We start from the raw sequence: 25,782 nt of genomic DNA, 5'->3' as shown, positions 1-25,782 counted from the left end.
TCGCATACAGCCGGGCGGTCGCATACAGCGGGGCGGTCGCATACAGCGGAGCAGTCAAATACAGCGGAACGGTCGCACACAGCCGGGCGGTCGCATACAGCAGAGCGGTCGCACACAGCCGGGCGGTCGCACACAGCCGGGCGGTCGCACGTAGCCGGGCAGTCATATAGAGCCGAGCAGTCATATAGAGCCGAGCAGTGAAGGGCCCCTCACAGAGCAAGCTCCGTACTGGCCACCATGACAAACTGCCGTCCCCACCTTCCAGCCGCATCAAACCCCTCTGCCCTGCAGGGCTTACCCGCCTCCCAGCACCCAGGTGCCATGTCACTTGCTTGTTTTGCCGATGGTCTGCCTGCCCCTTGCTGGACGGCAGCTCCAAGACGACAAGGAGTCATGCGTGTTTCGCTGGCTGCTTCTTGCCCAGTGCCTGGCACCCTGGAGAAGGTGCTCACAGGCACCCGGTGGAGGCACGGGCAGCCTGGAGGCCCTTCCCAGCCTTCCCCTCCCTTGGCGTGCCCACCCCCAACACTGGCGTGGGGCGCTCGACCCCTCCTCTTCATCTTCCTAGTTCCCAGTGACCTTTTTGGGTTCAGCTGAGAAGCCACTCCCTCTGCAAAGCCTTCTGGCACTGTTTGTGACCTTTCCTTCCCTGGTCCTTCTGCACTTTTCTGTGGCTGTCATTTTTCTGCTTCCTGGATGACTGTCAGCCCCACACCTGTGGGTCTGTGCCCTGGGCTCACAGCTCAACACATAGTAGGACCTTCATAAGTATACTGATTGCCCCTGTGGAGGGGACATGCTCCTGCCAGGAAGGCCCAGCCCACCTCCTCTCCGGACAGAACACTCGTGTTGGAGAAGGCCCAGCTCTCAGTGGGACTTTTGTGATGGGTGGCAGTGGCCTCAGCAGCTTTCCCTGGCAGCCCCGCCAACTGGAAAATGTTAAGACAGCAACTCCATCCTTGCCCCTGGGGAGAGCCTGTGTGTGAAGATTCCACAGCCTCCTGTTAAGAAGCGAGTGTCCGTGCATGGGCTGTTTGAGCGGGGAGACATTGACCCATGGATAAACGCTGTCGTGCTCTGCTGGGCGGGCGCTAGACTCCGTGGACACGGACACAGGACATGGTGCCCACTCACTCAGGGGTTAATCCTTCCAAAAGATATTCTGCATGCCTACTGTGTGCCGGGCTTGCTAGGTCCTGAGAATACATTGAGCAGAAGACAAAGGTCCCTGCTTTCCTGATGCAGGGAGAATACGCTGTCAGATAACAGATGGGGGGAATCAGAGGAAGGGGCTGGGAGCAGGGCCAGGGAAGACCCTGGAGAGGTGGTTTCTTAGCAGAAGCCTCGGAGACGTGAGAGAGCAGGAGGGAGGGTCACAGCACCCAGGGAACTGAAGTCCAGCCAAAGATAATACAGTGAACTCCCAGGAGGAGGAGGCGTTGGCCTCTGTCTGCTCCCTGGTGAGGGGCTCTCTCCCTGGCACAACCCCCACTGTTTCCCCAGCCCACTCCTCCAATTGTTCTGAAGTGGAAAGCGGGTAAGGGGTGTCCCCGTGGTCATTTAAGGAAAAACAGTCCCTCTCTGTTTGGTCCCCAAGGTAAACAAGGCCGTGATAGGCAGCAGTAGGGAAGGAAGGGTGTCACCATGTTCTCTGCAAGCTGGCCCCCAATGTCACCGGCTGCTGCAGACTCATCCAGCTCCGCGGGCCTGGGGGTGGGGGCCGGGCCCATGTCTTTTCTTAGGTGCATCTACGAAGGCTGGGCTTCCTGCCTCAGGACCCCCTAGATGGCAGAATCTTCCCCTTCACAGGGCCCCCCTGCTGTATGGAGCAGGCCATTGAATCCACTCACAGAGGAGCGTGAGCTGGGAGTTCTTTTCTTTTACCCTGTTTTCCTTTTGGAAAGAATTGGGAGCCCTGGCGTCCTCCCTAACCAAGGAGAGGGTCAGCTTTCTCTTCTGAAATGTGGCTTGAAGGAACTGGGGAGTGCATTCTGCAGAGAGATCCCGAAGGAACCTGTGGCTTTGAAAGCGTCCCTCTAAGCGTGGAGGAGAGGCTTCTCCATCAAACCAGAAGGAAACAGGAATGGAGGAACGGATGGCCAAGAACATCTTGAGGCGCTTAAGCTGAGCATGAAAAAGTGGAGCGAAAATCGATGAATAAACTCCCTCCGAGGGGGTTAAGGGAAACAGGTTTGAGATCGTTTAACCTGGAGGATCTGGGCTGTGATGAGCTTAAAGGGGCACGGGGGCACTTGATTTTTCCAGAAAGCCTGATTCCAGACGTAATTATTCATGTTTAAGAGGCAGGGATGCTGAGTCTCAGGAATAGCTTTTGGAAAATGACGGTCTGTGTGAGGCAGGGCAGGCAGCCGTGGGGCCCCTGGGCTCTACATAACCACGTGTCTTGGAGGATGTGGGCTGTGATGAGCTTACAGATCTTAAATGTCTGTATTCAGGAAGGGCGTCTAGATGGACACGGGAACCACTGATTATGTGTGCCTTTGGGGAGGAGGTCCCCGTCGGGTCCATTTTTAAACCTTTGGGATGAGTTGGCATTGTGTATGTGTGCAAGTGCGTGTGCACACGTGCACATGTGAGTATGCATGTACTTGCTAGCTCTGTAGGACACGGACCTTTGGGTTTTGTCTACACAAGCAAAGGGATTGAAATGACTGAGTTAATTCGCTGTTGGCCATTAAACCATTCTGCAAAGACAGGCGGCGGCTGTCTGCCTCACGCTCTCTCCTCCTCCCCTCCTTACGTCTTTTTTGTTTGTTTGTTTTTGTTTTGTTTTTGGTTTTGCCAGATCTTAAAGGAGACCCTTCTTATGTTTTAAGAGTCAGCGCGCCTTGGGGCCCGACTCTGTTGAATGACTGGCTCAATTCTGTGCATTTTTCTAGGTCCCTGTGGCTCACGTCATTTTCAGGCATGAAAATGAGCCACCAAATCATGACAAAATCGCCTGGAGCTGCCATTCTAGCCAAGGAGGGTGAGGGGAGGCGAACAGGAAAACAAGATGATGAAGCAACCTCCTCCACAGGCAGGGATTGGCAGATTCCATGGAGAAATACAAAGTCGGGAAGGGGTTAGAGGAGGTTAGGGATAGAAAAGAATGAGTGAATGAGGCCAGGCAAGGTAGCTCACACCTGTCATCCCAGCACTTTGGGAGGCCAAGGTGAGCGGATCACCTGAGGTCAGGAGTTCAAGACCTGCCTGACCAACGTGGGGAAACCCTGTCTCTACTAATAATACAAAAATTCGCCTTGGTGGGTGCCTGTAATCCCAGCTACTTGGGAGGCTGAGGCAGGAGAATCGCTTGAACCCTGGAGGCGGAGGTTGCAGTGAGCCGAGATTGTGCCAATGCGCTCCAGCCTGGGCAACAAGAGCAAGCCTCCATCTCAAGAAAATAATTTTTTTTTTAAAAAGTATAAAAGGCCGTTTTTAGCTGGTGGGACAAGTGAGATCAGGAGCTGTGGCTTCCTTGGCTTTGGGGAAGGGAGGGTCTGATGAGGACCCAGATTCGCTCCAGAGTGAGACGCTTGCTGCTGCCAGTGACTGTAGCGTTAGGCTCCATCTCAGGCCTTAGAGATGGGTCTTTACAGAAATTGGCGGCATGGGCGGGTCACTGACACCGAGGGAATGATGCAGGTTTGGTGTGTTCATACCCAGCACACACCCCTTGGAAGGTGCAGGGATAAGTCTGTTGCGGAGAGCAGCTCTCGTGAGGTTCATGCCCTCAACAGTGCAGGGGTGCCAACTTGAGTCCCAGCTCCTCCGCCTTGGGGCCTTAAGTCACCTTCAGTGCCTCGGACCAGAGGCCAGGAGGACCAGGACCTGTCCTTCACTATCAGAAGCTGCGTCGTGTCTGGGGAGAAAATACAGTCCGGGGCGGGGGCTCAGAGGAAGCCGCAAAGGTCAGCCTCGTCCCTCTGGAGTGGCACAAGCTCAGGCTGAAGCCAGAGCTTCTGTGAGGTGGGAGTTCCTTATTCTCGGGAAGTAAGCTGGTGAAAGGAAAAGGACAGCAATCTGGAGCTTTTATTCTTTCAAACCCCAGGAAGAAGAACTGAAGCAGTGGTGGGCAGCTAGAGGTTCTGTTTGTCCAAGTGGGCAGGTGCTGTCCCCACCGGCAGGGTGTCTGATGCCAATGCACCCATCATCCTGGGGAGGAAGGCTGTGCCTCCTGCAGAGCCACCAGGGAGGAGGCAGCTGTTTAAGATTTCGTCTACACTACTCCCCACACCTCCCAGTGAAGGATCCAGGAGTGCATGCCTGTGTGAACACACTTACAGATGGCTATAATCACCCTAACAGTGCGACTGAACACTTGGGAAGAGCTTAGCACAGTGCTGGCTCATAGCGAGCACTGCACGGCTGCTTGTTAAATAAACATAAACGGGGAAAATCTACAGTGTGCCCAGGATGGGAAGGAGAGTAAACAGTGCAGAAATGAAGCCCGAAAAACTGAAGATGGTGGGCAGAAGGGACCCTGAGTGGCTGGAGCCACAGGTGGGAGGAGCAGAGGAGAGCAATGCCATCTGAGCTGAACCAGAAAGGCTTCCAGGAGGAGATGGCCTGGCCAGGGTCTCAGCTGCCCGGGTGTGCTTTAAAGCTCTTGGGATTCTCAGAAAGCAGGCCCTGGGTTCACAAAACACATTAAGAATCCGAAAACCCTCCTATGGAAACGGGATGCCCGTGGATTCTGTTGGAGGGGAAAAAAATCCCCCCCCCCCAACAGACCTTCATGCTTTGGCCGCGTGTCAGAGCTTTGGCTGCCACTTTCAGAGCCCAGCTGCGGTTGGCCAGCCTCTGCTCCGGCGCTGACATCATGCGAGGGAAGGAAAAGACAGTGGCCCGTCTCCCGCCCGCCCGCTGTATCTCGGCTGTAAATTCCCCAGGCACATCTTCCCCGGGGGTAATTACAGCCCAAGCTGCTTTTGGGAGGTGACATCATTTACCTGTTTGGCCTCTGTTTCTGCCCTACTCGGGTTGCCCGGCAGCGTGGGGCTGGTGTGGGATTGGGATCGGTGGCCGCTGGCGCTCACAATGTCCCTGAGTCATGACTGCTCACTGCTTCCATGCTGCTTTCCCTCCCCTGGGCTGTTCGTGAGTCAACAGCACTTATTAGAACCCTCTGAATGCAGAGATTTGTACTGGGCCAACCAAGGGGCAAGGCAGGCTCAGTGCACCCAAGCTTTGAGGGTACCAGCACCTCCACCAACGGAGGTAACCTGGGCACCCGGCTGTTTCTATTTTGTAAAAAGAAACCGAGTCCCCTTTGCGCTACCTCCCTAATTCTGGATGCGTATTGAATTCACGGAGCGAGCTCTGGTTTGGCGGGTGGGGATCAGGAGACTAGAATGAAAGCCAAGTATATCACCTCTCCAGGTGTCTTCCCTGACCTTTAGCCAAATACGTCAACTGTCCGGGTGTGCGCACCTGTGAAACGGGGGCTCATGAAGCTGGCCCCCAGGTCCAGGTGAGAGGGCAGGTGAGGGCCGCGGACAAGCTTGACAGCAGTGGTGTTCAGCTGGGGCTGGCTTTGTCCCCAGAGGACATTTGACAACATCAAGAAACATTTTTGGTTGTCACACTGGGGTTAGAGGCAGAAGGTGCTGCTGGGATCTCATGGGTGGGTAGAGGTCACTAGGGTGGCTGCAAAATGTCCTACATCGCACAGACAGCCCCCGCCACAGAGAAGGATCCAGCTCTGCACACCCACGGTCCCAATACCTCCACTGTAGAGACCCCGTATTAGAAGAGGCCTGTAATCCCAGCTACTTGGGTGGCTGAGGCAGGAGAATCGCTTGAACTTGGAAGGTGGAGGTTGCAGTGAGCCGAGATTGCACCACTGCACTCCAGCCTGGCGACAGAGTGAGACTCCATCTCAAAAAAAAAAAAAAAAAAGAAGAAGAAGAGGTCTTTGCCTCCCTGGCCTGGACTCACCATGGCCAGGCGCTGGGCCTCTTGGCCCTCACCCACCACCCAAAAGGAGAAACGTCATGCCTCACTTTACAAAAAAGGAAATCGAGGCATGCCAAGGCTGTGCAGGTGGTTAACGGGTTTCTGGTCTGTGGTTTTGGTAACCAGTCCCTGCATCTCCATGATTTGGGGCACCTCGTTCTGCTCCCTTTGTAAAGTTTGGTTTGTCCAACCTCCCACTGAGTTGCCGGCAGCTCAGCCAGTGCCCAGAGATGTTCTTCCCTGTGGGCGATGCCAACAGGATGGAAATAAAATCAAGTTGGAAAGGGCTCCCCTGTGCAGCCTCTTACCGGGAGGCCACCCTCCTGACAGCTTGTTGGCCTCCACTCCTTGCCACTTGACATTTACATCCCCGGTGACTATTAAAATGTCAGCAAAGACACCTGTATCAGTTGGCGCATGCCATCACATGACACTGAAGGGCCACACAGGCCAGCTGGGAAGCCCGGAGCTCCCCATCACAAAATGTACCATCTGGACGAGTTAGACCAGGTTTTTACTAATTCATGAGCGGGGAATTAGTCCTGCCCGCAAAATCTGTCCCCGTGGGTTTTTAGTGAAGAAAATCACTGAGACAAAAAGAAAAAGAAAAATGAATGTGAGCGTTTATGGAGTGGCCCCACGTGTGAGCAATTAGTGACTAGAGGGGAGAGAGATTCCCAACAAAGTGACCCAGGGGACACAGGCGGGGGCAGGGAACTAGAGAAGTGGACCACCTATGGAACAAAAGCCACCCTGTAAACTCGTCCTGACTTGGGAGATACCACCTCTCACAGGAATTCTCTTTTCTCGTTCCAATTTTAGGGACGATTGCTTTTACTTTGTGTCGGTCCCTGAAATCCCTAGACCCATGAACCCCCGGCAGAGGCCAGGAGAGGCCTGGGGGCAGAGCTGATCTTCTCTGGCCCTTGCTGTGCAGAGGCCACGCTGCATTTCCTCTGCCCTTGCTGTGCGTGTCTACACCATCCACCTCAGAAGACTTGGGAAAGGGGCGAGAGGAATTAAAATGCAGGAATACTGGAGATAAAAAAAGGAAACATACCGGAAATAGCAAAGGAGGTGGAGTCTTACAGGCAAGCAGATGCCTTGAGCCTGGCTACAGCATAAATCACAGAAACCAGAGGTTCAACACTGTTTCTTGGGTAAAGCCACAAGGGGTGCTGTCTGGGGAGAAGGTGGGGCCATCCTGCCTAGGAGATGGCCCTCCACCCAGCAGCCCCCGAAGCCCAGAGCCCTCTCAAGCCAGAAGTGTCACTTCCTAAACCTTTGGGAACACCAGTGTATCAGATTTGGTCAAGTAGATTTTTACTCTTTTTGTTTTTCTGCAAACTGCACCTCGTGGAGCTCTGGAAGGTCCTTTGCCACTCGAACGTAAATTTGGAAAGACAGTACATTAGTGTTACGCAATGCTGGTTGTTTACCAACAAGGATTAGCAGATGGAGTTACATAATCCTCTGTATGTTCTGTGGAATTCTTCCCAGTGCTGGACGCTTGAACTCTTAGGGGCAGAGGCCATGGAGCACTGTTTCTAGTGTGGATCTGGCCAGCCTGGGGCCCTCCTCCAAACCCTCTCTCACTGTCCAAGGTGCAGACGAAGAGTCCTTTAGGGCCACTCCGCGCCCGTTGGCACCACCAACCTGAGAACCAAATAGCCTTCCTGCACCACTCCAAGTTCAAGGAAGTCACAGACTTGTGCCTAAATGGGGGGGGGGGGGGTCTCACTGAGGCACCAGGAAAGGGAAAATATGACAAGATGACAGTAGCAGTGACAGCAGTGACCACTGCATGCCTGGCAGCTTCAGGCACGCTCAAGACTCCCATGAGAAGGGGGAGGCTCTGAGGCCCAGGAGGAGGCTGGCACAAGGTCACAGTGCTGGAAGGTGCCAGAGCTGGAGCGAGCCCCCACCCCCTCTCCCCAACCCCATCCTAGCTGACTCCAGGTTCCACACTTGGAGCCATGGCATGCTGATGACCTCGTGACCTTGAAAGACAACTTCCTAATCACTGCTGTAGACCTTGAATGTTCCCAAATGGCCATTTAATAAGCAATTATTGAGCATCAGTTGTATGAACCTGGTAGACAACCCACTGTAAAATGAGGGGGAATAATGAAGTGCTAGTTGAGGTTCAGGCAGGTTCTTTGGGTAGAAAGGAAGGTCCATGTATTTGAGTGGGAAGAGGCAGTGGGTGAGAATCCAGGAGGACTTCCTGCTAGAGGTGCTATCTGATGCACACCATGAAGAACTCACAGGATTGTAAGAGGTAGAGGGAGACTTTATTTCCAGTGGATGTGGTTGCCAGCATGGCCCCTGGGGCTTAACCAGAGTGTGGCTGTCCCCTGGGGACCTGCCTTACTCTCCTTAGGGGAAGAAGACTTGAAGATCTGCTGTGTGCCAGACCCCTGCTGGGGCCGGGTGTGAGCGATCAAAACCACCATCCTCCCTCCCGAAAGCAGGACAGCCTCGCCCTGCAGTGGGGATAGCTCTCTGCAGGAGCACCACCCAGCCTCAGAGGATGGAGACCGTTCCTTGGCATTCCTAAGCCTGGGTGTCCTCGGCAAAATGAGGACCCGCATTCCAACCTTGCAGGTGCAGGGTTAAATGAGATGGTACACACTCATGCCCTGCATCAGGGAGGTTGCACGCACCTGGGCAGAACACTAAGGGCTCCTTAATGGGGTCGGGGGGGGGGCACGGGTAACATCGGTGGGCTCCAGAGATGACAGCCCCAGAAAAGCCTACCCCAGGAGCACGGGCAGCTGGTGGGGGGCGGGTCGGCAGGAACCAGGCGAGTTCCCTGGAGATGGTGAGCCGTGAGTGACAGCAGGAGTTTGCCAGGGTGGAGGGGAGGGAAGGGGGCAGGGAGAACATTCCAGACTCCAATCTCAGAAGCTTCACTCCCCCGGAGGCGGAGGTGACCCGCCACAGAAGCGCCTGCCACTCGGGGACTTTATTGAAAGTCCCCCCTTTTCATACCTGGTATGAAAACCCTCAAAAAAAAAAAAAAAAATCCAAAGGGGCACTTTCTCCGGATAAAAATAAAACTCGGAGGGGCCCGCAGGAATGGAATCCTTTTTCTTCCTGTGTTTAAATTTCTACGGAAAATCTGACCCGCGCGGCCGCCGCCCCTGCCATAGGCGGGCGGAGAGCGCTTATATCTTGAAGGCAAAGGCCGGCGGCGGGAGTCCAAGTTCCGGAGCAGGCGCGGGACCCGCAGCCGGGCGGCAGCGCGATCGGCCCCGAGGCTCAGGCGCACCCCGCACGGAGCGCGCGGGCCGGGCGGGCGGGCGAGGGCGGCGGGCGGAGCGGGAGGCGGCCACGTCCCCGGCGGGCCTGGGCGCGGGGAGGCCCGGCCCCCTGCGAGCGCGCCGCGAACGCTGCCGTCTCCGCCCGCAGAGGCCGCCGGGGCCGTGGATGGGGAGGGCGCGCCGCCCGGCGGTCCCCAAGCACAGGCGGCCACGATGAGGGTCAACGAGAAGTACTCGACGCTCCCGGCCGAGGACCGCAGCGTCCACATCATCAACATCTGCGCCATCGAGGACATCGGCTACCTGCCGTCCGAGGGCACGGTGAGTGCGGGCGGCCGCGACCGGGGCTGGAGGGCCGCGCACCTGCGCCGCGGCGAGGGCGGGAAGCGGGCGGCGGCGGCGGGGCCTCCTGGGACCCCGGGGGCGCGGGCCGCACCCTCTGCGCCGGGTTCGCGGCGCCCACCCGCGCACGTGCGTCCGGGAAGGGAGCGCCGGCCCCGGTCAAGTGTGTGCGCCCAGCCTGCGCTCTGCGCGTTTGGAGCGAGGCGCCCACTCGGCCCAACGCAGCGCCGGGCCCCCAGGCATGGCCTGGCTCCGGAGCTCAGAGTCCCCAAAGAAGTCTCGCCCGGGGCTGGAGCTCACAGCCCAACCAAGAGCTCACGGCTGGAGCCCTGGATGGGACCTTCCCTTCCTGGCTGTCTGCCAGGGGTGCCCGTTGGGGCAGTGATGGTGGTGGGGGTCTTGGGTGAAGGCCAAGTTGGTCTCCACTCCAGGATGATGGTAGCTGCCAGGCCTCACTGCTTCACCACCTTGCCAGAAACGCACATTGTGCCCAGGGCGCTGGGTCTGGTACCCTGGCACTGGAATGCCAATCATTGGAGATTGCTTTCTACCGTCGTCCCTGTCTCCCCTTGGCACCCAGGCGTGGTTCAGGTGGGGGCACTGGTAGGAAGCCAGTCATGTAAGTTGGGGACCCCATGCTGAGGTCCCCAGTATCCCCACCACCCTCCCTAGGGCCAGACCCAGAAGTCTAGGGATCCCTACATTTTAGGGAGGGGGGCAGAATTCTCCCAGGAAGGGTTTGGCTTGAAGGACAAAGTTTTCCAGAAGAGGATAGGACAGGGCTGGGACTGGCTTGCTCCTCTTGGGGTGAGGGGAGCTCTCAACAGCGCTTTGTGGGACTTAAGGACAGAATCTCCTTCCTCCCTCCTTCCCCTGCAGCCCCATCAAGGCCCCTCCCCGGGTGTCCGGCCCAGCACCGCAGCTCCCATCAGGATGGGGACGGCCCTGGTCTGGCCCCCTAGTCCCTGGGGCACACAGAGAGGCCAGGGATGAAGCAGGGACAAAGCTCTGGCTTTGGGTCTCTGTTCCAGTGACAGCAGACACTCTGGCCTTGGTCAGTCAGGCCTTGCACCCCTCGGGTCATAGTGGAGGGGGATAGCCTTAGGGGAGGGCTTTTTAGGAATCGAGATTGCACGGAGCTGCCAGGAGCACTGGGCAGAGGTGTCTCTGGAGAGGGGTCTACCTATGATTCATGACTGGCCATAAGAGTTCAGGGATTGCCACTTGATCAAAGCCACATGCCAGGCTATGCTGGCCCCTGGGTACCCTCAGAGAATGCCACAGGGAAGGCTCCACCCTTCTGGAGCTTACTTAACAAATGGTGATGGAACGTTACGCGTTATCCACGTGAACGTTACTCGTTACCAAGGGCAGTGACAGGGACGACGCCATAGCGCTGGGTCCCTGCTGTGTCTTAGCTCATTCAATTCTCACAACATATGAGGTAGGTGCCATTATTACAGGTAAGGAAACTGAGGCCCAGAAAGGCAGGTGACCAGCTCCAAGTCACCCACCAGCTGGGAGGACAGTTAGGAAGGGCCCAGGACACAGACCAGGGAGCTGCAGAAAGCCTGCCTGAAGAATAATATTCTGTAGAAGGCGCTAATTCTACACCTGATGGGTGGGGACTGAGTCTTTCAAAGACATTGCATATTCAAAGATGCAAAAGCGGGACAATTGGAATACCAGCCAGGAGCTGGGGGAAGGTCGTGTGGCCAGGGTGGTGCAGAAATGGATGCTCTGGGGGCGACCTGGACAGGACTTGCTGGTGAATTGAACGCTCAATAAGAAATGGAGCCTTAAATGAAAAGCCCCTGGTTTCTGGAGTTTTTGTTTCAGGACCTGTTGCTCATCCAGGCCCAGAAACTATCTGCCTCCTGCAGACCCAGGTGAAGGACGCAAAGTCTGTAAAGAGGCTGCTGGGCCCAGATGAGACCATCAACTCTTAGGCTGCACACAGCACTTCCATGGCCCATACTTTGTTTTGTGAGCTTGGAAGGCTGAATCAGAGGCGCGCGCTGCAGGGGGCAGAGCCTGGGAGCAGCATCTGCCAGCGGATGGCCAGACAGGCTGGAGGCTGCAGCCTTGGAGCTGGGGCCTGATGATGCAGGGCAGGCAGCATGGCAGGGAGAGCCTCCCAGGGCATCCCCGGCACAACAAGCCCACAGCAGTTGATCAGTCATTACCCTGAGTCACTCAGCGAAGGCGGCTCTGTACCCACGAGGGCCAGAGGGCATGGGCCGCATTTCAAAAGTCCCTACCCCATTCTCAGGCGTGCAACTCATGCATGCATAAATCAACCACAGAATAAGTTCATCCAATTCAGGCTGGGGTTCCCAGCCTGTGGCTTTTGCCTCTCCTCATTCCCAGGTTCCAGGGTGGAAATCACTTCATTGTTTCTGTGCAGTGAGATATAAGAAGAAATGACTTGAAATCCAGAGACCAGGTTGGATGCAATTCGTTTCTGCTTCTTTGTGTTGATATTTGAGTGTTTCTACTTTCTTCCTTCAACCTGGTGGTTGTCAGTGGCCTGGGATCTGTGTGCCCCAAACAAGCCCAGACACTCCTGAGGTTCCTGATTTGCCAGTGTCTGCCCAGTATTTCCTGGATTATCTGCTGTTGGAGATGATCTGCTTCTAGACTACGCAGCACGCCCCATAGTCACACACTGATACATAGTGATCCCATTTTAAAAATGTTTTAGACAGCAAGTGAAGTTCAAAGCTGATGTTCCCTTCTTAACTATAATTGGAAGAATCTCAAAACCAAAAGAAATTTTACCAGTCACTGATTGCATTTAGCCCATTTTCAGAGAAAGTGAAGTTTGTAAATTCCCTTGAGTGATCAAGACATTTCATATGGATATGAATTCAGTTCCGGGAGCACCAGCTCCAGAGAAGAGCTGAATAACCCAATGCCTGGAGTCCCAGCGCAGTGTTAAAGGTGTGGCTGTAGGAGTCCCTCCCCGCTTCTGTCCTTTCCCTGGAGTTTGAGGAAGGAGTTCATAGAGCAGGTATGCACCAGATACAGGCTGCCCGCTCACCGTCCTGGTGCCTGGGACGGCACTTCCAGGATACTCCTGCTGTGAAGGGAACCTTTCTCCTTCTCATTTTCCCATGTGGCCTAAGGGAAGTATTTCTCTTCCACCATTTTCCTATCTTCCTTGGGGGGCACCTTCCAGGAGTACCTCCCCCAGTTATGCAGGAGGGAGTCCTCAAAATACCTTCAGATCGTCCATCATTTTTTTTTTTTTTTTTTGAGATGGAGTTTTGTTCTGTCACCAGCTGGATCACTGCAATCTCCACCTTCCAGGTTCAAGCGACTCCCCTGCCTCAGCCTCCTGACTAGTTGGGATTACATGTGCGTGCCACCACGCCCGGGTAATTTTTTGGGTTTTTTTTTTTTTTTGAGACGGAGTTTCGCTCTTGTTACCCAGGCTGGACTGCAATGGCGCAATCTCGGCTCACCGCAACTTCCACCTCCTGGGCTCAGGCAATTCTCCTGCCTCAGCCTCCTGAGTAGCTGGGATTACAGGCACGCGCCACCATGCCCAGATGATTTTTTGTATTTTTAGTAGAGACGGGGTTTCACCATGTTGACCAGGATGGTCTCGATCTCTTGACCTCATGATCCACCCGCCTCGGCCTCCCAAAGTGCTGGGATTACAGGCAATTTTTTGCTTTTTAGTAGAGATGAGGTTTCACCATGTTGGCCAGGATGGTGTCAGTCTCCTGACCTCGTGATCTTCCTGCCTCGGCCTCCCAAAGTGCTGGGATTACAGGCGGGAGCCACCACACCCAGCAGATCGTCCATCACATTTTATCCCTGCAAGAATCCTGTGACCTAAGTCCAGATGGCTTTGTCGGCATCTCACAGATGAGAAAACTGAGGCTCTGAGTTGGGGAGTTGTGGTGCTTAAGTCGCTGGCCTGGCTGGGTCTCAGCTTCTGTATCCTTGGATCTGATGACCACAGCCAGTCACAGTATACGAGACCCATGCTGTTCATTCACACATGCCCACATTCATTCATTCATTCAGCAACCACATATTCAGTGCCAACCATCAAAAAGATGAATAAGAAGGCTGGGCGTATGGCTCACACCTCTAATCCCTGCACCTTGGGAGGCCAAGGCAGCTGGAGCACCTGAGGTCAGAAGTTCAAGACCAGCCTGGCCAACACGGTGAAACCCCATCTCTACTAAAATTACAAACATTAACCAGGCATGGTGGTGCATGCCTGTAATCCCAGCTACTCGGGACGCTGAGGCACAAGAATTGTTTGAACCCAGAAGGTAAAGGTTGCAGTAAGCCAAGATCACACCACTGCATTCCTGGGCAACTGAGCGAGACTTCGTCCAAAAAGAAAAGATGAGGAAGAAACCACTTGCCCTCAGCAAAGGTGCACCAAGGCATTGCTTGCAGAATACAGAAACATAAATGTTCTGAGGCTTTCCCAGGCCTTCGGACTGGGAAGTTACGTGTGAAGTCCAACCCACGTCCCTCACACTGCAATTACATCTTTGCCTTTTTGTCCCATTCTACACAAGAAAGGCCCCCTCTCCACTGCTCCGTGGAAGGGCATCACAAAGTCACACGCCACCATGGCAACCGCACCGGCCCTTGCTGTGTGTTCACCTCCCAGCTCTCTCTAAGCCCAGCTCGGGATTGCTCTCCAGACCCTGGGGCCCTCCCAGCCCTTTAGATGGGAGAGAGCCCACACTTTACAAAACTAAGACCTAAACAGACAAAGCAACTTACCCAAGGTCACGCAAGTCAGTGACAGAGTCAGGCCCTGGGACTCCCACACCTGTGCTTGGTCCTGCCTCCTGCTGGTCCCAGCATCACATCCAGCTCCTTCTGTAACTTTTTAAAGCCTGGATTTGGCACTGCTACCGTCTTTCGCTTGTGGTCCACTCTGGCCACAAGATTATTTTTCCCCTGTCCTCCCCTAGTTCTTTATGTGAGCCTGTGTCTCAATTCCAAATTAGAACAAACTTCTGTTGAAGGTTCCCTTGATGCTAGGCCCTGCTGCAGATGCTTTACAACATACGCTAACAGGTTTCGTCCTTCCAGCAACCCCATGAGGGAGGTCAGATTACATGAGGGAGGTCTTAGGGATACGGAAAGACAGAACCTGAAGCTGTGTGCCTGGGGTGACACAGCTGGTGAGTGGCAGAGCTGGTCTTTGAATGCAGGTAGGAGGATGCCACTCCTGATCAGGCCGCCATGCTGTCTCTCCCCCACCGTGCCGGGAAGTTAGATGACGCTTCTGTTCTCCCAAAGACTGTCAGGCCCCTGAGGGTGGGTGCATCCCTTGATGAGACCCCATTGGACAGATGGCGGGGGTTCATATTGAACCTGGTTACCTTTCCTGTTTCACCTTGATAGAGAAGTTTTGGCCACTCCTTAGTGTAATTTCCCTGCTCTCTGGCTTGAAGGGATCCCCATGAATTTCCTCCCTCTCTGTAAGGATTTGTTTGCTATCACCATGACCACCGCCAACCAGGGGCGTTTATGGGGCCCCCACCGGGTTCTGAGTCCCTGTGTGTGGAGGTCAGGTTGGAGCTGTGTTCTAACACATCTCTAGACAGTCCCTGGCCAGGCCTCTGGGGTCCTGCCGTCCAGCGTTGGGGCTGATTTGCAAGACGGCTCAGAGGCAGTCCCAGCACACAGAGACCTGCAGAAGCCAGAGGGGCTGGCCACCTTCAGATCCCAGAGGATGCGGGATTTGCCCTGTGCCCTGAAAACCAGGTCAAATTACAAAGGGCTGAGAGGGACATGAAGGGTGTGTGGAGAGAGCATATCAAAGGCAAGGAGGAGGGGCTGGGGAAGGCCTGGGGGAGGGGGAGAGGAGGCTGGGGAAAGAGGTACAGGGAGGAGATGAGGGGGAACAGCCCAAGCCCTTGGGCATGCCTGGGACTCTGGCGGGTGTGCCCCCGACCCCTGGAGACCTGTGCCTCGCTAGTGTCTTCCCAGAGCAGCTTCTGGTCTGGCTCCTTTGCATGCTCAGCCCTGGGAAGAGAAAAGCACCTTTAGTTGCCAGCTCCCTGTGGCCCTGCCCTCGTCTGACCTCCCTGAGATGTTGAGGGGAATGCGAGTCTGCCGTTGGCTGGCAGTCGGGGTGAAGGGGATGGCCCCCAGGCGCCTGGCCCCAGAATTACATGGAGCGTCCATCCCAGATCGTTCTGGCCAGGGCGGTGCTGAGCTTCGCAGAGACCACCATCCCCTCGGTGAAGCCTCCCAGCCACTCCCCATTTAGCAGAAACCCGCCCTGGGGCTCAGAGGGTCCAGAACCTCCCCCAGGCCTTGCAGCTGGAGAGGGGCCAAGCCTGGACACAGAGCCGGGTCTGGCTGACTACGGGGCCTGCCACGAAGCCACTGCCCTGTCCTGGGCCAGCCTCACCTGCTGTCCCACACTGTCCCAGACATACCTGTGGCCTGGTGTCACCCACACCTCCCCACCAGCCTGTGCTTACCTGCTGTGTGTACCGGTCCTGCTTCGACACTGCCCCAGGCTGGGACAGAAGCAGGCCTGCTAGCTGGCTGCCCTCTCCCCGTGCCCCTCTGCACCAGAGGCAGAGCCCTGCACTGGCATCAGCCAGCAAGAGTCTGGTACTTGGGGCCCCTGAGTTGGGCAGCTCACCCATGGGAGCCTCAGTTTCCTCCAGGTCAAAGAGACCTAACTATAGTGCTCCCCTCAGAGGGTCAGCTTCTGGGGACAAAGGGAGATGACATACGCGGGCTGAGAAATAGTGTCACCCTGAGTCACTGCTCCTAAGAGGGCCCGCATCCTGGGCGTGCAGACGGGACTTGAGGCTGAGCTCAGCCTCCCTCCTGCTCTGTAACCCGGGGCTCTCCTGCCCTGCCAGCCCTCAGTTTCCTCCTTGGCACACTGAGAAGAACAGCTCTTTCGTGCTTATCCCGCAGGAGGAGTACAGACCCCACACCCCCATGCTGGCTGCAGACATGCGACACTGGGGTCTTCCATGAACCCCGTCCTTCACGGGGCTGGGCACAGGAACCCACTGCCCTCAAAAGCCAGCCCTCCCCCACCCTGCCCCCTGAGTCCTCCCAAGCCACCCGCCCACATGGGTGTGGTCCCGGCCCCTTAGAACCCTCAAACTTGGTCACAGAGGGCATTCTGGGCGGGGCATTCATGCTGCCTCCAGGTCCTCCTGAGAGCCACCAGAACAGCGGGGCCCTGTGTTACTGTAAAGAGAAGTCAGCCTCCTGCTGGCACCCGATGCTGACTGGGCCCTCCCATGAGCAATGCTGTTTCCAGGAGAGGCACCCTAGAGCCAGAGAGGCCAAGGGGCCGGGGGCAGGGCCCCACCTGTCCCCTAACCAGGGGCAGAGGAGTCTAGACCCTTGCCATCAACACCTATGAAAGGTGGGGCTGGGCCCAGCCAGCAGCCCCCGGCCCAGAGCCTCCTCTCTTCTTCCCCTGCAACTAAAGAGGACAGCTCCGCCTGAGGCCTCCCCTCCCCTGTCCCCCCACGCAGTGCTGACAGTTTGGTGAGGGGTTACACCCTGATGCACTCTGGGTTGTATACAGCCCACCCCCTTGAATGAGGGTTTCTGCCTGCTCCTTTTCCTGACCAATGCTCAGCCACCTAGAGCCATGGTGCAGCCGGAAGCCGCACAGGGGATCCAGGTGACCACGTGGGGAGACCGTCCAGGCCAGCAAGGCGTGAGTGCAGCTGACCAAAGGCCAAGGGGGCTCGGGCCCTGCCTGGTGCAGCACGCCGTCCCTGCTCTCCATCAGGGAGGCCCTCTCCTCAGATGATGCCCCTCAGGGACTGACAGTGCTGTAGGGAGTGTCCACGCATAGACACAGGAACCTGGGGTGGAAACCAGGCGGCCAGCTCCAGGGAGGCACAGCTCTGTGGACCGTTCTGATTGGCCTGTCTGTCTTGACAACCAGTGAAATCCCTCGGGAATCCCAGCAGCGCAGGCTTGGCTTTTGCAATGGCTGCACCACATCGCCACTGTGGGAATATCTGGGTTCTAAACCCGACCCCTCCACATTGCTATCCCCTGTGACCCCCACAAATAAGGAAACTGTGGTAGGCAGGCCCTGTAGGAGCCCTAAGCCCGCCCCCTCGGTCACCCCAGGGCACCCCCCAGCAGTGCCCATCCATACCAGTGGCTTGCTCTCCTCTGCTCCCAAAGGCGTCCGCCCGTGCAGGCGCTGCTGAAGGCCACATGTGGGGAAGGTGCTCATGCAGGGGAATGAACACCCCAGGAGTGACCCAGCCAAGAAGGGGCCAGAGTGGGTACATGGTTGCCCAGCTTCCTCACCCTCTGGGTACTGGCTCTGGGGTGTGCCCTTCACGGTCACTCCAAAGGTCCCCAGCAGGATGGAGCCTAGCTGCATGTAGCAGTGGCTGCTCCTTACTCCACCTCTGCCAGCCTCCCTCCCCGTCTGCCTCCTCTGGCACCTTGAGATCACCTCCCCAGTAAAACACTAGCACCCCTGGCTCTACTCAGGCTCTATTGGGGGAGAGCCCAGACTAAGACACGAAAGCCTCACCTCTGGACACACAACTAGTTAATGGCCCTGTGGCCACCTTGACGTGGCACTGCCCCTGACACTGGCCATCAGAGATTGAGGTTTGCACTCACAAAACCTGAGCTCAGCTCTGCCTCAGTGCGTGTGGGGAACCCTCATTCACTTGGTAGCTTTTGATGTTGTTGGGGGATTTTTTGTTTGCCTGTTAATTTTTAATTTTGGCGGATACATAGTGGGTGTATGTATTTGTGGGGTACATGAGATATCTGGGTACGGGTATGCAATACGTAATAATGACATCATGGAAAATTGGGTATCTCTCACCTCAAGCATTTATCCTGTGTGTTACAAAGAATCCAGCTACTCTCATTTAGTTATCTGCCCATGCACAATTAAATTATGATTGATTAGAGTTCCCCCGTTGTACTATCAAATACTAGATCTTATCAGGTCTTATTTCTTCTCATTTTTTTTGTACCCATTAACCACCCCCTACCATAGCTTTTTTTTTGAGAGAGAGAGTCTTACTCTTACAATTCTGCCTCAGCCTCCCAAGTAGCTGGGGTTACAGGTGCCCACCACCACTCCCAGCTAATTTTTGTATTTTTAGAAGTGTGGATTTCACCATATAGGCCAAGCTGGTCTCGAGCTTCTTACCTTGTGATCCGCCCAACTCAGCCTCCCAAAGGGCTGTGACTACAGGCCTGAGCCACCTCTCCCGGCCTACCATAGTTTTTTGCCAGCAGCCAGGGAGGTTCCTGACACCCAGCCTGCTCTAGTTCCGTACACCAGGAGGTCTTCTGGGGGACCAGTGTGTGACTTGGCACCCTGGTGAATGATTAGCAGTGAATACCTCCTTCTGGAAGCTCAGCTCCCTGAAGGCAGTGTCTGCTGCTGTGGTCTCAGGTGTATCTCAGTCCTAGGACGGCGCCTGGCCTGTGGATGAGGCTCAGGGACTGTCTGTTGAACGAGTGAGTCAGTGAGTGAGTCAGTGAGTCAGTGAGTCAGTGAGTGAGTGACTGAGTGACTGACTGAGTGACTGAGTGAGTGAGTGACTGAGTGAGTGACTGAGTGAGTGACTGAGTGAGTGACTGAGTGACTGAGTGAGTGAGTGAGTGAGTGAGTGACTGAGTGACTGAGTGAGTGACTGAGTGACTGAGTGACTGAGTGAGTGAGTGAGTGACTGAGTGAGTGACCAAGTGAGTGAGTGACTGACTCAGTGACTGACTAAGTGACTGAGTGAGTGAGTGAGTGACTGAGTGAGTGAGGGAGTGACTGAGTGACTGAGTGAGTGAGTGACTGAGTGAATGACTGAGTGAGTGAGGAGTGAGTGGGTGACTGAGTGACTGAGTGAATGAGTGAGTGACTGAGTGAGTGACTGAGTAAGTGAGTGACTGAGTGACTGACAGAGCGAGTGAGTGACTGACTGAGTGACTGACTGAGTGAATGACTGACTGAGTGAGTGAGTGACTGAGGGAGTGAGGGAGTGAGTGAATGACTGAGTGAATGACTGAGTGAGTGAGGAGTGAGTGAGTGACTGAGTGAGTGAGTGACTGAGTGAGTGACTGACTGAGTGACTGACTGAGTGACTAAGTGACTGACTGACTGACTGACTGACTGATTGAGTGACTGAGTGACTGAGTAAGTGAGTGACTGAGTGAGTGACTGACTGAGTGAGTGACTGAGTGAGTGAGTGACTGAGTGAGTGAGTGAGTGAATGGGTGACTGAGAGACTGAGTGACTGAGTGAGTGAGTGACTGAGTGAGTGACCGAGTGAGTGAGTGACTGAGTGACTGAGTGAGTGAGTGAGTGACTGAGTGAGTGAGTGACTGAGTGAGTGAGTGACTGAGTGACTGAATAAGTGAGTGACTGAGTGAGTGACTGAGTGAGTGACTGGTGAGTGAGTGAGTGACTGAGTGAGTGACTGAGTGAGTGAGTGAATGAGTGAGTGAGTTACTGATTGATTGAGTGAGTGAGTGAGTGAGTGACTGAGTGAGTGAGTGAATGGGTGACTGAGTGAGTGACTGACTGAGTGAGTGACTGAGTGAGTGACTGAGTGAGTGAGTGCGTGACTGAGTGAGTGACTGAGTGAGTGAGTGACTGAGTGAATTACTGATTGATTGAGTGAGTGAGTGAGTGAGTGAATGGGTGACTGAGTGAGTGACTGAGTGAGTGACTGAGTGAGTGAGTGACTGAGTGAGTGAGTGACTGAGTGAGTGAGTTACTGATTGATTGAGTGAGTGAGTGAGTGAATGGGTGACTGAGTGAGTGAGTGACTGAGTGAGTGAGTTACTGATTGATTGAGTGAGTGAGTGAGTGAGTGAATGGGTAACTGAGTGAGTGAGTGAATGAGTGACTGAGTGAGTGAGTGACTGAGTGAGTGAGTGACTGAGTGAGTGAGTTACGGATTGATTGATTGAGTGAGTGAGTGAGTGAGTGAGTGAATGGGTGAAGGGGTGACTGAGTGAGTGAGTGAGGAGTGAGGCCGGGCAGGGAGCCAGGGCCCTCCGAAGGCCCGTCAGGGCACCCGATGGTGAATGGCGTCTCTCTTCTTCCCCCGCAGCTGCTGAACTCCCTGTCTGTGGACCCTGACGCCAAGTGCAGGTATGGCCTGTACTTCCGTGACGGCCGGCGCAAGGTGGACTACATCCTGGTGTACCATCACAAGAGGCCCTCGGGCAGCCGGACCCTGGCCAGGAGGGTGCAGCACAGCGACACCCCCTTTGGGGCTCGCAGCCTCAAGCAGGACCACCCCCTGCCGGGCAAGGGGGCACCACTGGACGTGGGTGCAGCCGAGCCCCCCATGGACTACCACGAGGACGACAAGCGTCTCCGCAGGGAGGAGTACGAGGGCAACCTCCTGGAGGCCGGCCTGGAGCTGGAGCGGGACGAGGACGTAACTATCTCCCTGCGCGCCGGCCTGCGGGGTGGGCTGCGTGGGGGGCTCCGGGCGGCTGCTTTCCTATTCAGAAGGTGTGAGGCTGGTATCTTGTTTTAGCTTTAAGCTGTCCTTAAAGAAGACCAGGAGGTCTTCTTGGGGAGCAGTGTGTGGCTTGGCACCCTGGTGACTGAGGAGCAGTGAATACCTCCTTCAGGAGTGACACCGCCCTTGTTCAGGTGGGGTAGAAATTGCTTTTGAACAGCGCTGGGGACGCCCCGACCCGCTCCTCCGGCCACAGCTGCTCTGGGAGAGGGGCTGGCCTTCACAGCCACGACCTTAGGGTCACAGCGTTTCCTGCTTCTGGTCAGCTCCTTTCCTGGGAAGATTTGCCCGATCAGGGGGAGGGAGGACGAAGCTCTCCTGGGAGTCTTCCTGGATGGCATCGGCCCCTCTCTGGTCCTCAGTTTCCCATCTGTAGAGCGAGGAGTGGGTCCGGCTGAGCGCTGGGCATCCCTGGTGCTTGGAAGTCCCTGGCTCTGTAACACGGTGTTCTGGAGCCCGCTCCCTAGCAAAGCCTGTGAATCTTCCTAGGAGAAGGATTTCGAGAGAGAGCAAAAGGTCGGCCCACCTCGTGCGCCTGGCTGCTGGGAGGCCGAGGGTGCAGCTGTGTGCAGAGAGTGACTTTAGCGGCCCTGGTACAGGCGTGCTTCCTGCAGCAGCCCTGGGGCTGCCGTGTGCTCCACGGCTGTCGCCTTAACCTCCCTGTGCGCGGGAGCCCTTCCTCCCAGGAATGTTGGGGGAAGGGCCCCAACCTGCAGAGCCATCACTGTGCAGATTAACCGAGAATCAGCAAAGTCTCTGAAACACATGGAAAGCAGGAAAAGTCATCGGCAAGTTAACTTAGGATGCCACGGCGTCACCTGCGAATGCCAAAAATAAAAGGTGGCGTTGGTTTGATATTTCATCCACAGGCACCGCTGTGTCCTTACGTCACAAATGCTTTTGGTCCAGCGATAAGAATATCTTGGGTGTATTTAGACCAAAAAGCAGCTTAATTAGGGAACCTCTGTTTTTCAACAAGTAGATATCACTTTCCCTGAAAACGATCCAACATGCTCCGTGGGGCCTCCCTGGACCCTGAGCTAGTGAGTCAAGAGGTCTTGTTTAACCTGGGGCATCTGTCTGGGTCTCCTTTCACCTTCTCCCGGTAGGAGACTGTGAGTCCTGCCACCCAGATGGGCGTCTTTGGAGTTTCAAGGCTGTGGCAGGGGCCTTCCAAATTCTGTTGTTCAGGAAGCAAGAATTTGATCCTGACAAGGATTCAGAGGCTTTCTCCCTGGCTTTGGGGGCAGCAGCTGGGGAACAGGGAATTGCAAGGGAACCGTGTCCTGCCCTGCTTTGTCTTAGAGAGGCGAGCGGTTGGTTCCTGCTAGGTTTGCGCGTGGTCTCTCCCGCCAGCCCTGTGGCTTTCAGAACAATACAGCTACTATCCAGGGTTTGTTTCAGCACGTCAACTTACAACTGAAGGAAGGAATCGGCTCCATCAGGGGCACAAGAGACCAGGGAAGCTTGGGGGCCGGGGCCGCTCTCTGGGAGGTGACGCTGAGGGAGCTGGGTTTTCAGCTCCGTGGTCCTTGCATCTCATCTGTTCCCCAAGGGGCTGACGCTCCAGCCCCGCCCTTCCTTCTGACTACAACTCTGAGGTCTTATGCTCCACAGAAACTTCTGGGGTCTGGTCATTCTGACTGACTTATGCCGGATCCCAGACTTCCCACTTCTTACTGGTGGAAAGGCTGGGCCTCAATCTCCCCATTTGTAAAATGGAGATAGCAAGAGTATTTGCATCACTGAGTGATCATAAGTAACCTTTGCAAAGTGCTTAATTCAGAGTCTGGCCCGCGGCAGGTTCCTGGCTGACATTGTATCATGTATTACAGCAGCAGTTAGGGCGAGAAAAGACCCTTTCTCGTTAAATACGATCTCATAGATATCTTTTTAAACATTTCATCTTCTTTATCATGACTTTGAAATAAAAAACTAAACATAAGGACATTGGTTGTTGTCACCAAAATGATCTACTTTTTACCAGTGAAATGACCCCAACATTTCATCGGTAATTTGGCTCGAGAGCTAAAAGAGGCTTTTCAGCAGTTGACCTGGCCATGTCTAAGATGAAACCACGATTGCAGGGTAGACGTGTTCGCTCACGTTTTCAAAGGACTGAAGTTGAGATGTTCTCACATCCCTGCTGGGGCCTCTCAAATCATAAATTGCTTTATGAGGGCTTCCTGGAAACCCCAGAGCTCTCATCTGAGCTGCACCAGCCCCCAGGGCTGTTGGAAGGAGCCATAGTTTGGGCGGCCTGTTGCTTTCCCTGCTCTCCTGGAGACCGGCAGAGCCAGATCTACTAAAAGGTTGCTTGGGCTCCTGCAGCGTCTGAGGTGTGTGCCAGCCCCTGCCAGCATGCCTGGCAGACAGAGCTGCGGCCGTGTTCATTTCAGGGGGAAGAGGCACTCTTGGGAATGAACCTTTCCCAGAGGTGTGCTCAGATTACAAGGAGCAAAGGGTTTGCAATTTTGGAAACAAGATTGCCTCCAAGAGAGCCCAGTTGCACAATCTTACCCAATTGGAAGCAAAATTCAGGGCTTATGTGAGCTTTCCTGGGGAGAAAGATCTGCAGTCTATCAGATACTCACGCGCTCTATGAAACCCTCCCCCAGAATGAGGACTAGTTGCTTTGAAGCGGGTGATATTTAACAGCATCCCCGGCCTCTACCTGGCCAGTGGCACCACCCACTCCCCACCCGAGTTGCGAAAACAAACCAGGAATGTCCCCACACATTGCCAGTGTTCGTGGGGGCAAAACTGCCCCCAGTTGAGAATCCTGCTCTGAAGGCTGGATGCGGAGGTGGAGGCAGAAGCGGACCTGGAGGGAGAGACAGGGGGACAGATGAGCAAGAGGGTCCCCTGGGGGGTGCCAGCCACCTCCAGGACTGTGTGCTGTGGCCAGGACAGGCAGCCTCTTGGAGGTCGCCGGCTGTGCAGGTGTGACCTGGCCTTTGTTCCTGGGGTGCCCGTGGGAGTGACACACTGTGTCTCTCCTGGACAAAGTGTGCTGTGAGCCCCACACAGCTGTGAGCAGCCCCTAGCCCCCGTGTGTGCGTCCTCACCGAGTCGGAAGGTTCATTATGTTGAGACATCTCAGGGCGACCTGGAAGACGGGCCTGGCTAAGTGCACAATGGGGCCAGTTCTTGGAGACCTGGTAACAGCTGTCATGCCGTGCACCTGCCATAGCAAAGGGCCACAGGCTGGGGGCTTAAAATCACACAAATGGATGCTGTCATAGCAGGTTCACAATCAAGGTGCCAGCAGGGCCGTGCTCCCTCTGAAGCCTCCATGGGAGGACCCCTCCTGCCTCTCCCAGCTCCTGGGTCTCCAGGTGTTCTTGGTTAGTGGCTGCATCACTCTAATGTCAGCCACTGTGGTCACTCGGCCTTCTCTGTTGTGTGTCTCTGTGTGTCCCCTTCTTGTAAGGACACCAGTCATTCTACTTAGGGCCCACCCCTACGCCTTTATCTGAACTCCATTACATCTGTAAAGCCCCTGTTTCCAAGTGCAGTTCACATCGATGGGCTCCAGGAGTTAGGACTTGATCATGTCTTTGTAAGGGACGCCTTTCAGCCCATTCCAATAACTAGATGCTGTGCGCGGCGGGTAATCCCGGAGTGGGCTGCCTTGGAGAGGGCAGACTGGAGCTGGAAGGTAGCAGCATGGGGCAGGGTCATGGCCAGGGCGGGCCGGATGATCTGAGAGAGTGACAGGCTCCAGCCTTGTCCTGGTCCGCCTCGCTGCAGGGTCCAGGAGGCATGCAGGAACCCCCGAGGTTGTCAAAATTCAGGGTCCGGCTCAGCTGATCTGGGGGACCCAGCTCCTGGGGCGGCGGAGGCGCCGGTCCTGCCCACACCGTGCTTTGAGGTGTGAGGAGTGTGGGAAGGGCCTTTGGCGCAAACTAGGAGAGGCCTCCTGAGAGCAAGACCCCAGCGTCCACACGAGCCTTGGTGCCCCGTGTGACACCCCGGAGCCTGCGCCACTCCAGTGAACCAAGAGCCAGCGGAGGACGAAGCCATGTCCCAGAGAGACCTGGGGGTGGGTCAAGAAGGCAGGGGCGCTTAGATCACAGGGCAGCCTTCAACGTGGGTTTACAGGAGGGGCTCAGAGGTCCCAGGACGGCTCCGCAGGGCAGGAAGAGAGACGCCCCCGAGGCAGGGGCTGCGCTTCAGGATCTCTCCCCTTTCCCTCCCTCTCTCCCCGATTGTCTCTCTCACCCTGTCTCCCTCACTTCATATCTCTCCTCCTCCTCGCCTCTTGTTCATCTCTGCCTCTGTCTCTCTCTCTCTCACTTCTCTCTGTCTGTCTCTCTCTCCCTCTGTCTCTGTCCTTCTTTCTCTTTTCCTCTAAGTCTCTCTCCCTTCTCTCTCCTTTCTTCCCCTCTCTGTCTCTCTCTCTTTCTGCCTCCCTCTTTTTCAGTCTACCCCTCCCTCACTTTCTCTCTCTCTCCCTCTCTGTCTCTTTCCCTCTCCCTCCCCCTCTGTCTCTCCATCTCTTTCCCTCTCCCACCCCCCTCCCTCTCCATCTCCTTTCCTCTCCCTCCCCCATCTCTTCCCCTCCCACCCCCCTCCCTCTCCATCTCCTTTCCTCTCCCTCCCCCATCTCTTCCCCTCCCACCCCCCTCCCTCTCCATCTCCTTTCCTCTCCCTCCCCCATCTCTTCCCCTCCCACCCCCCTCCCTCTCCATCTCCTTTCCTCTCCCTCCCCCATC

The 25,782-nt window shown here is 55.6% G+C and overlaps 1 protein-coding gene across 10 annotated transcripts in view; it reads left to right on the top strand.

Moving 5' to 3' along the window:
- ANO1 (anoctamin 1) overlaps positions 1-25,782 on the top strand; it is a 205,658-nt gene that overhangs the window by 86,873 nt on the left and 93,003 nt on the right. For 9 of the 10 annotated variants that reach the window (XM_032282524.1, XM_032282528.1, XM_032282525.1 and 6 more), the window contains 2 exons: positions 9,376-9,548; positions 20,645-20,977. In XM_032282524.1, the coding sequence (XP_032138415.1) occupies positions 9,376-9,548; positions 20,645-20,977 (506 nt within the window). Of the gene's footprint in view, positions 1-8,856; positions 8,959-9,375; positions 9,549-20,644; positions 20,978-25,782 lie in introns of those variants that run through there. The other variant, XM_032282530.1, reaches the window with a different exon arrangement.

This window comes from Sapajus apella, unplaced genomic scaffold (assembly GCF_009761245.1).
Source record: "Sapajus apella isolate SASKATOON/1434 unplaced genomic scaffold, GSC_monkey_1.0 scaffold14, whole genome shotgun sequence".
NCBI classification, from domain to species: domain Eukaryota; kingdom Metazoa; phylum Chordata; class Mammalia; order Primates; family Cebidae; genus Sapajus; species Sapajus apella.
Note: the sequence above shows the minus strand (reverse complement) of the source record. Positions and strands in the feature narration are given on the sequence as shown.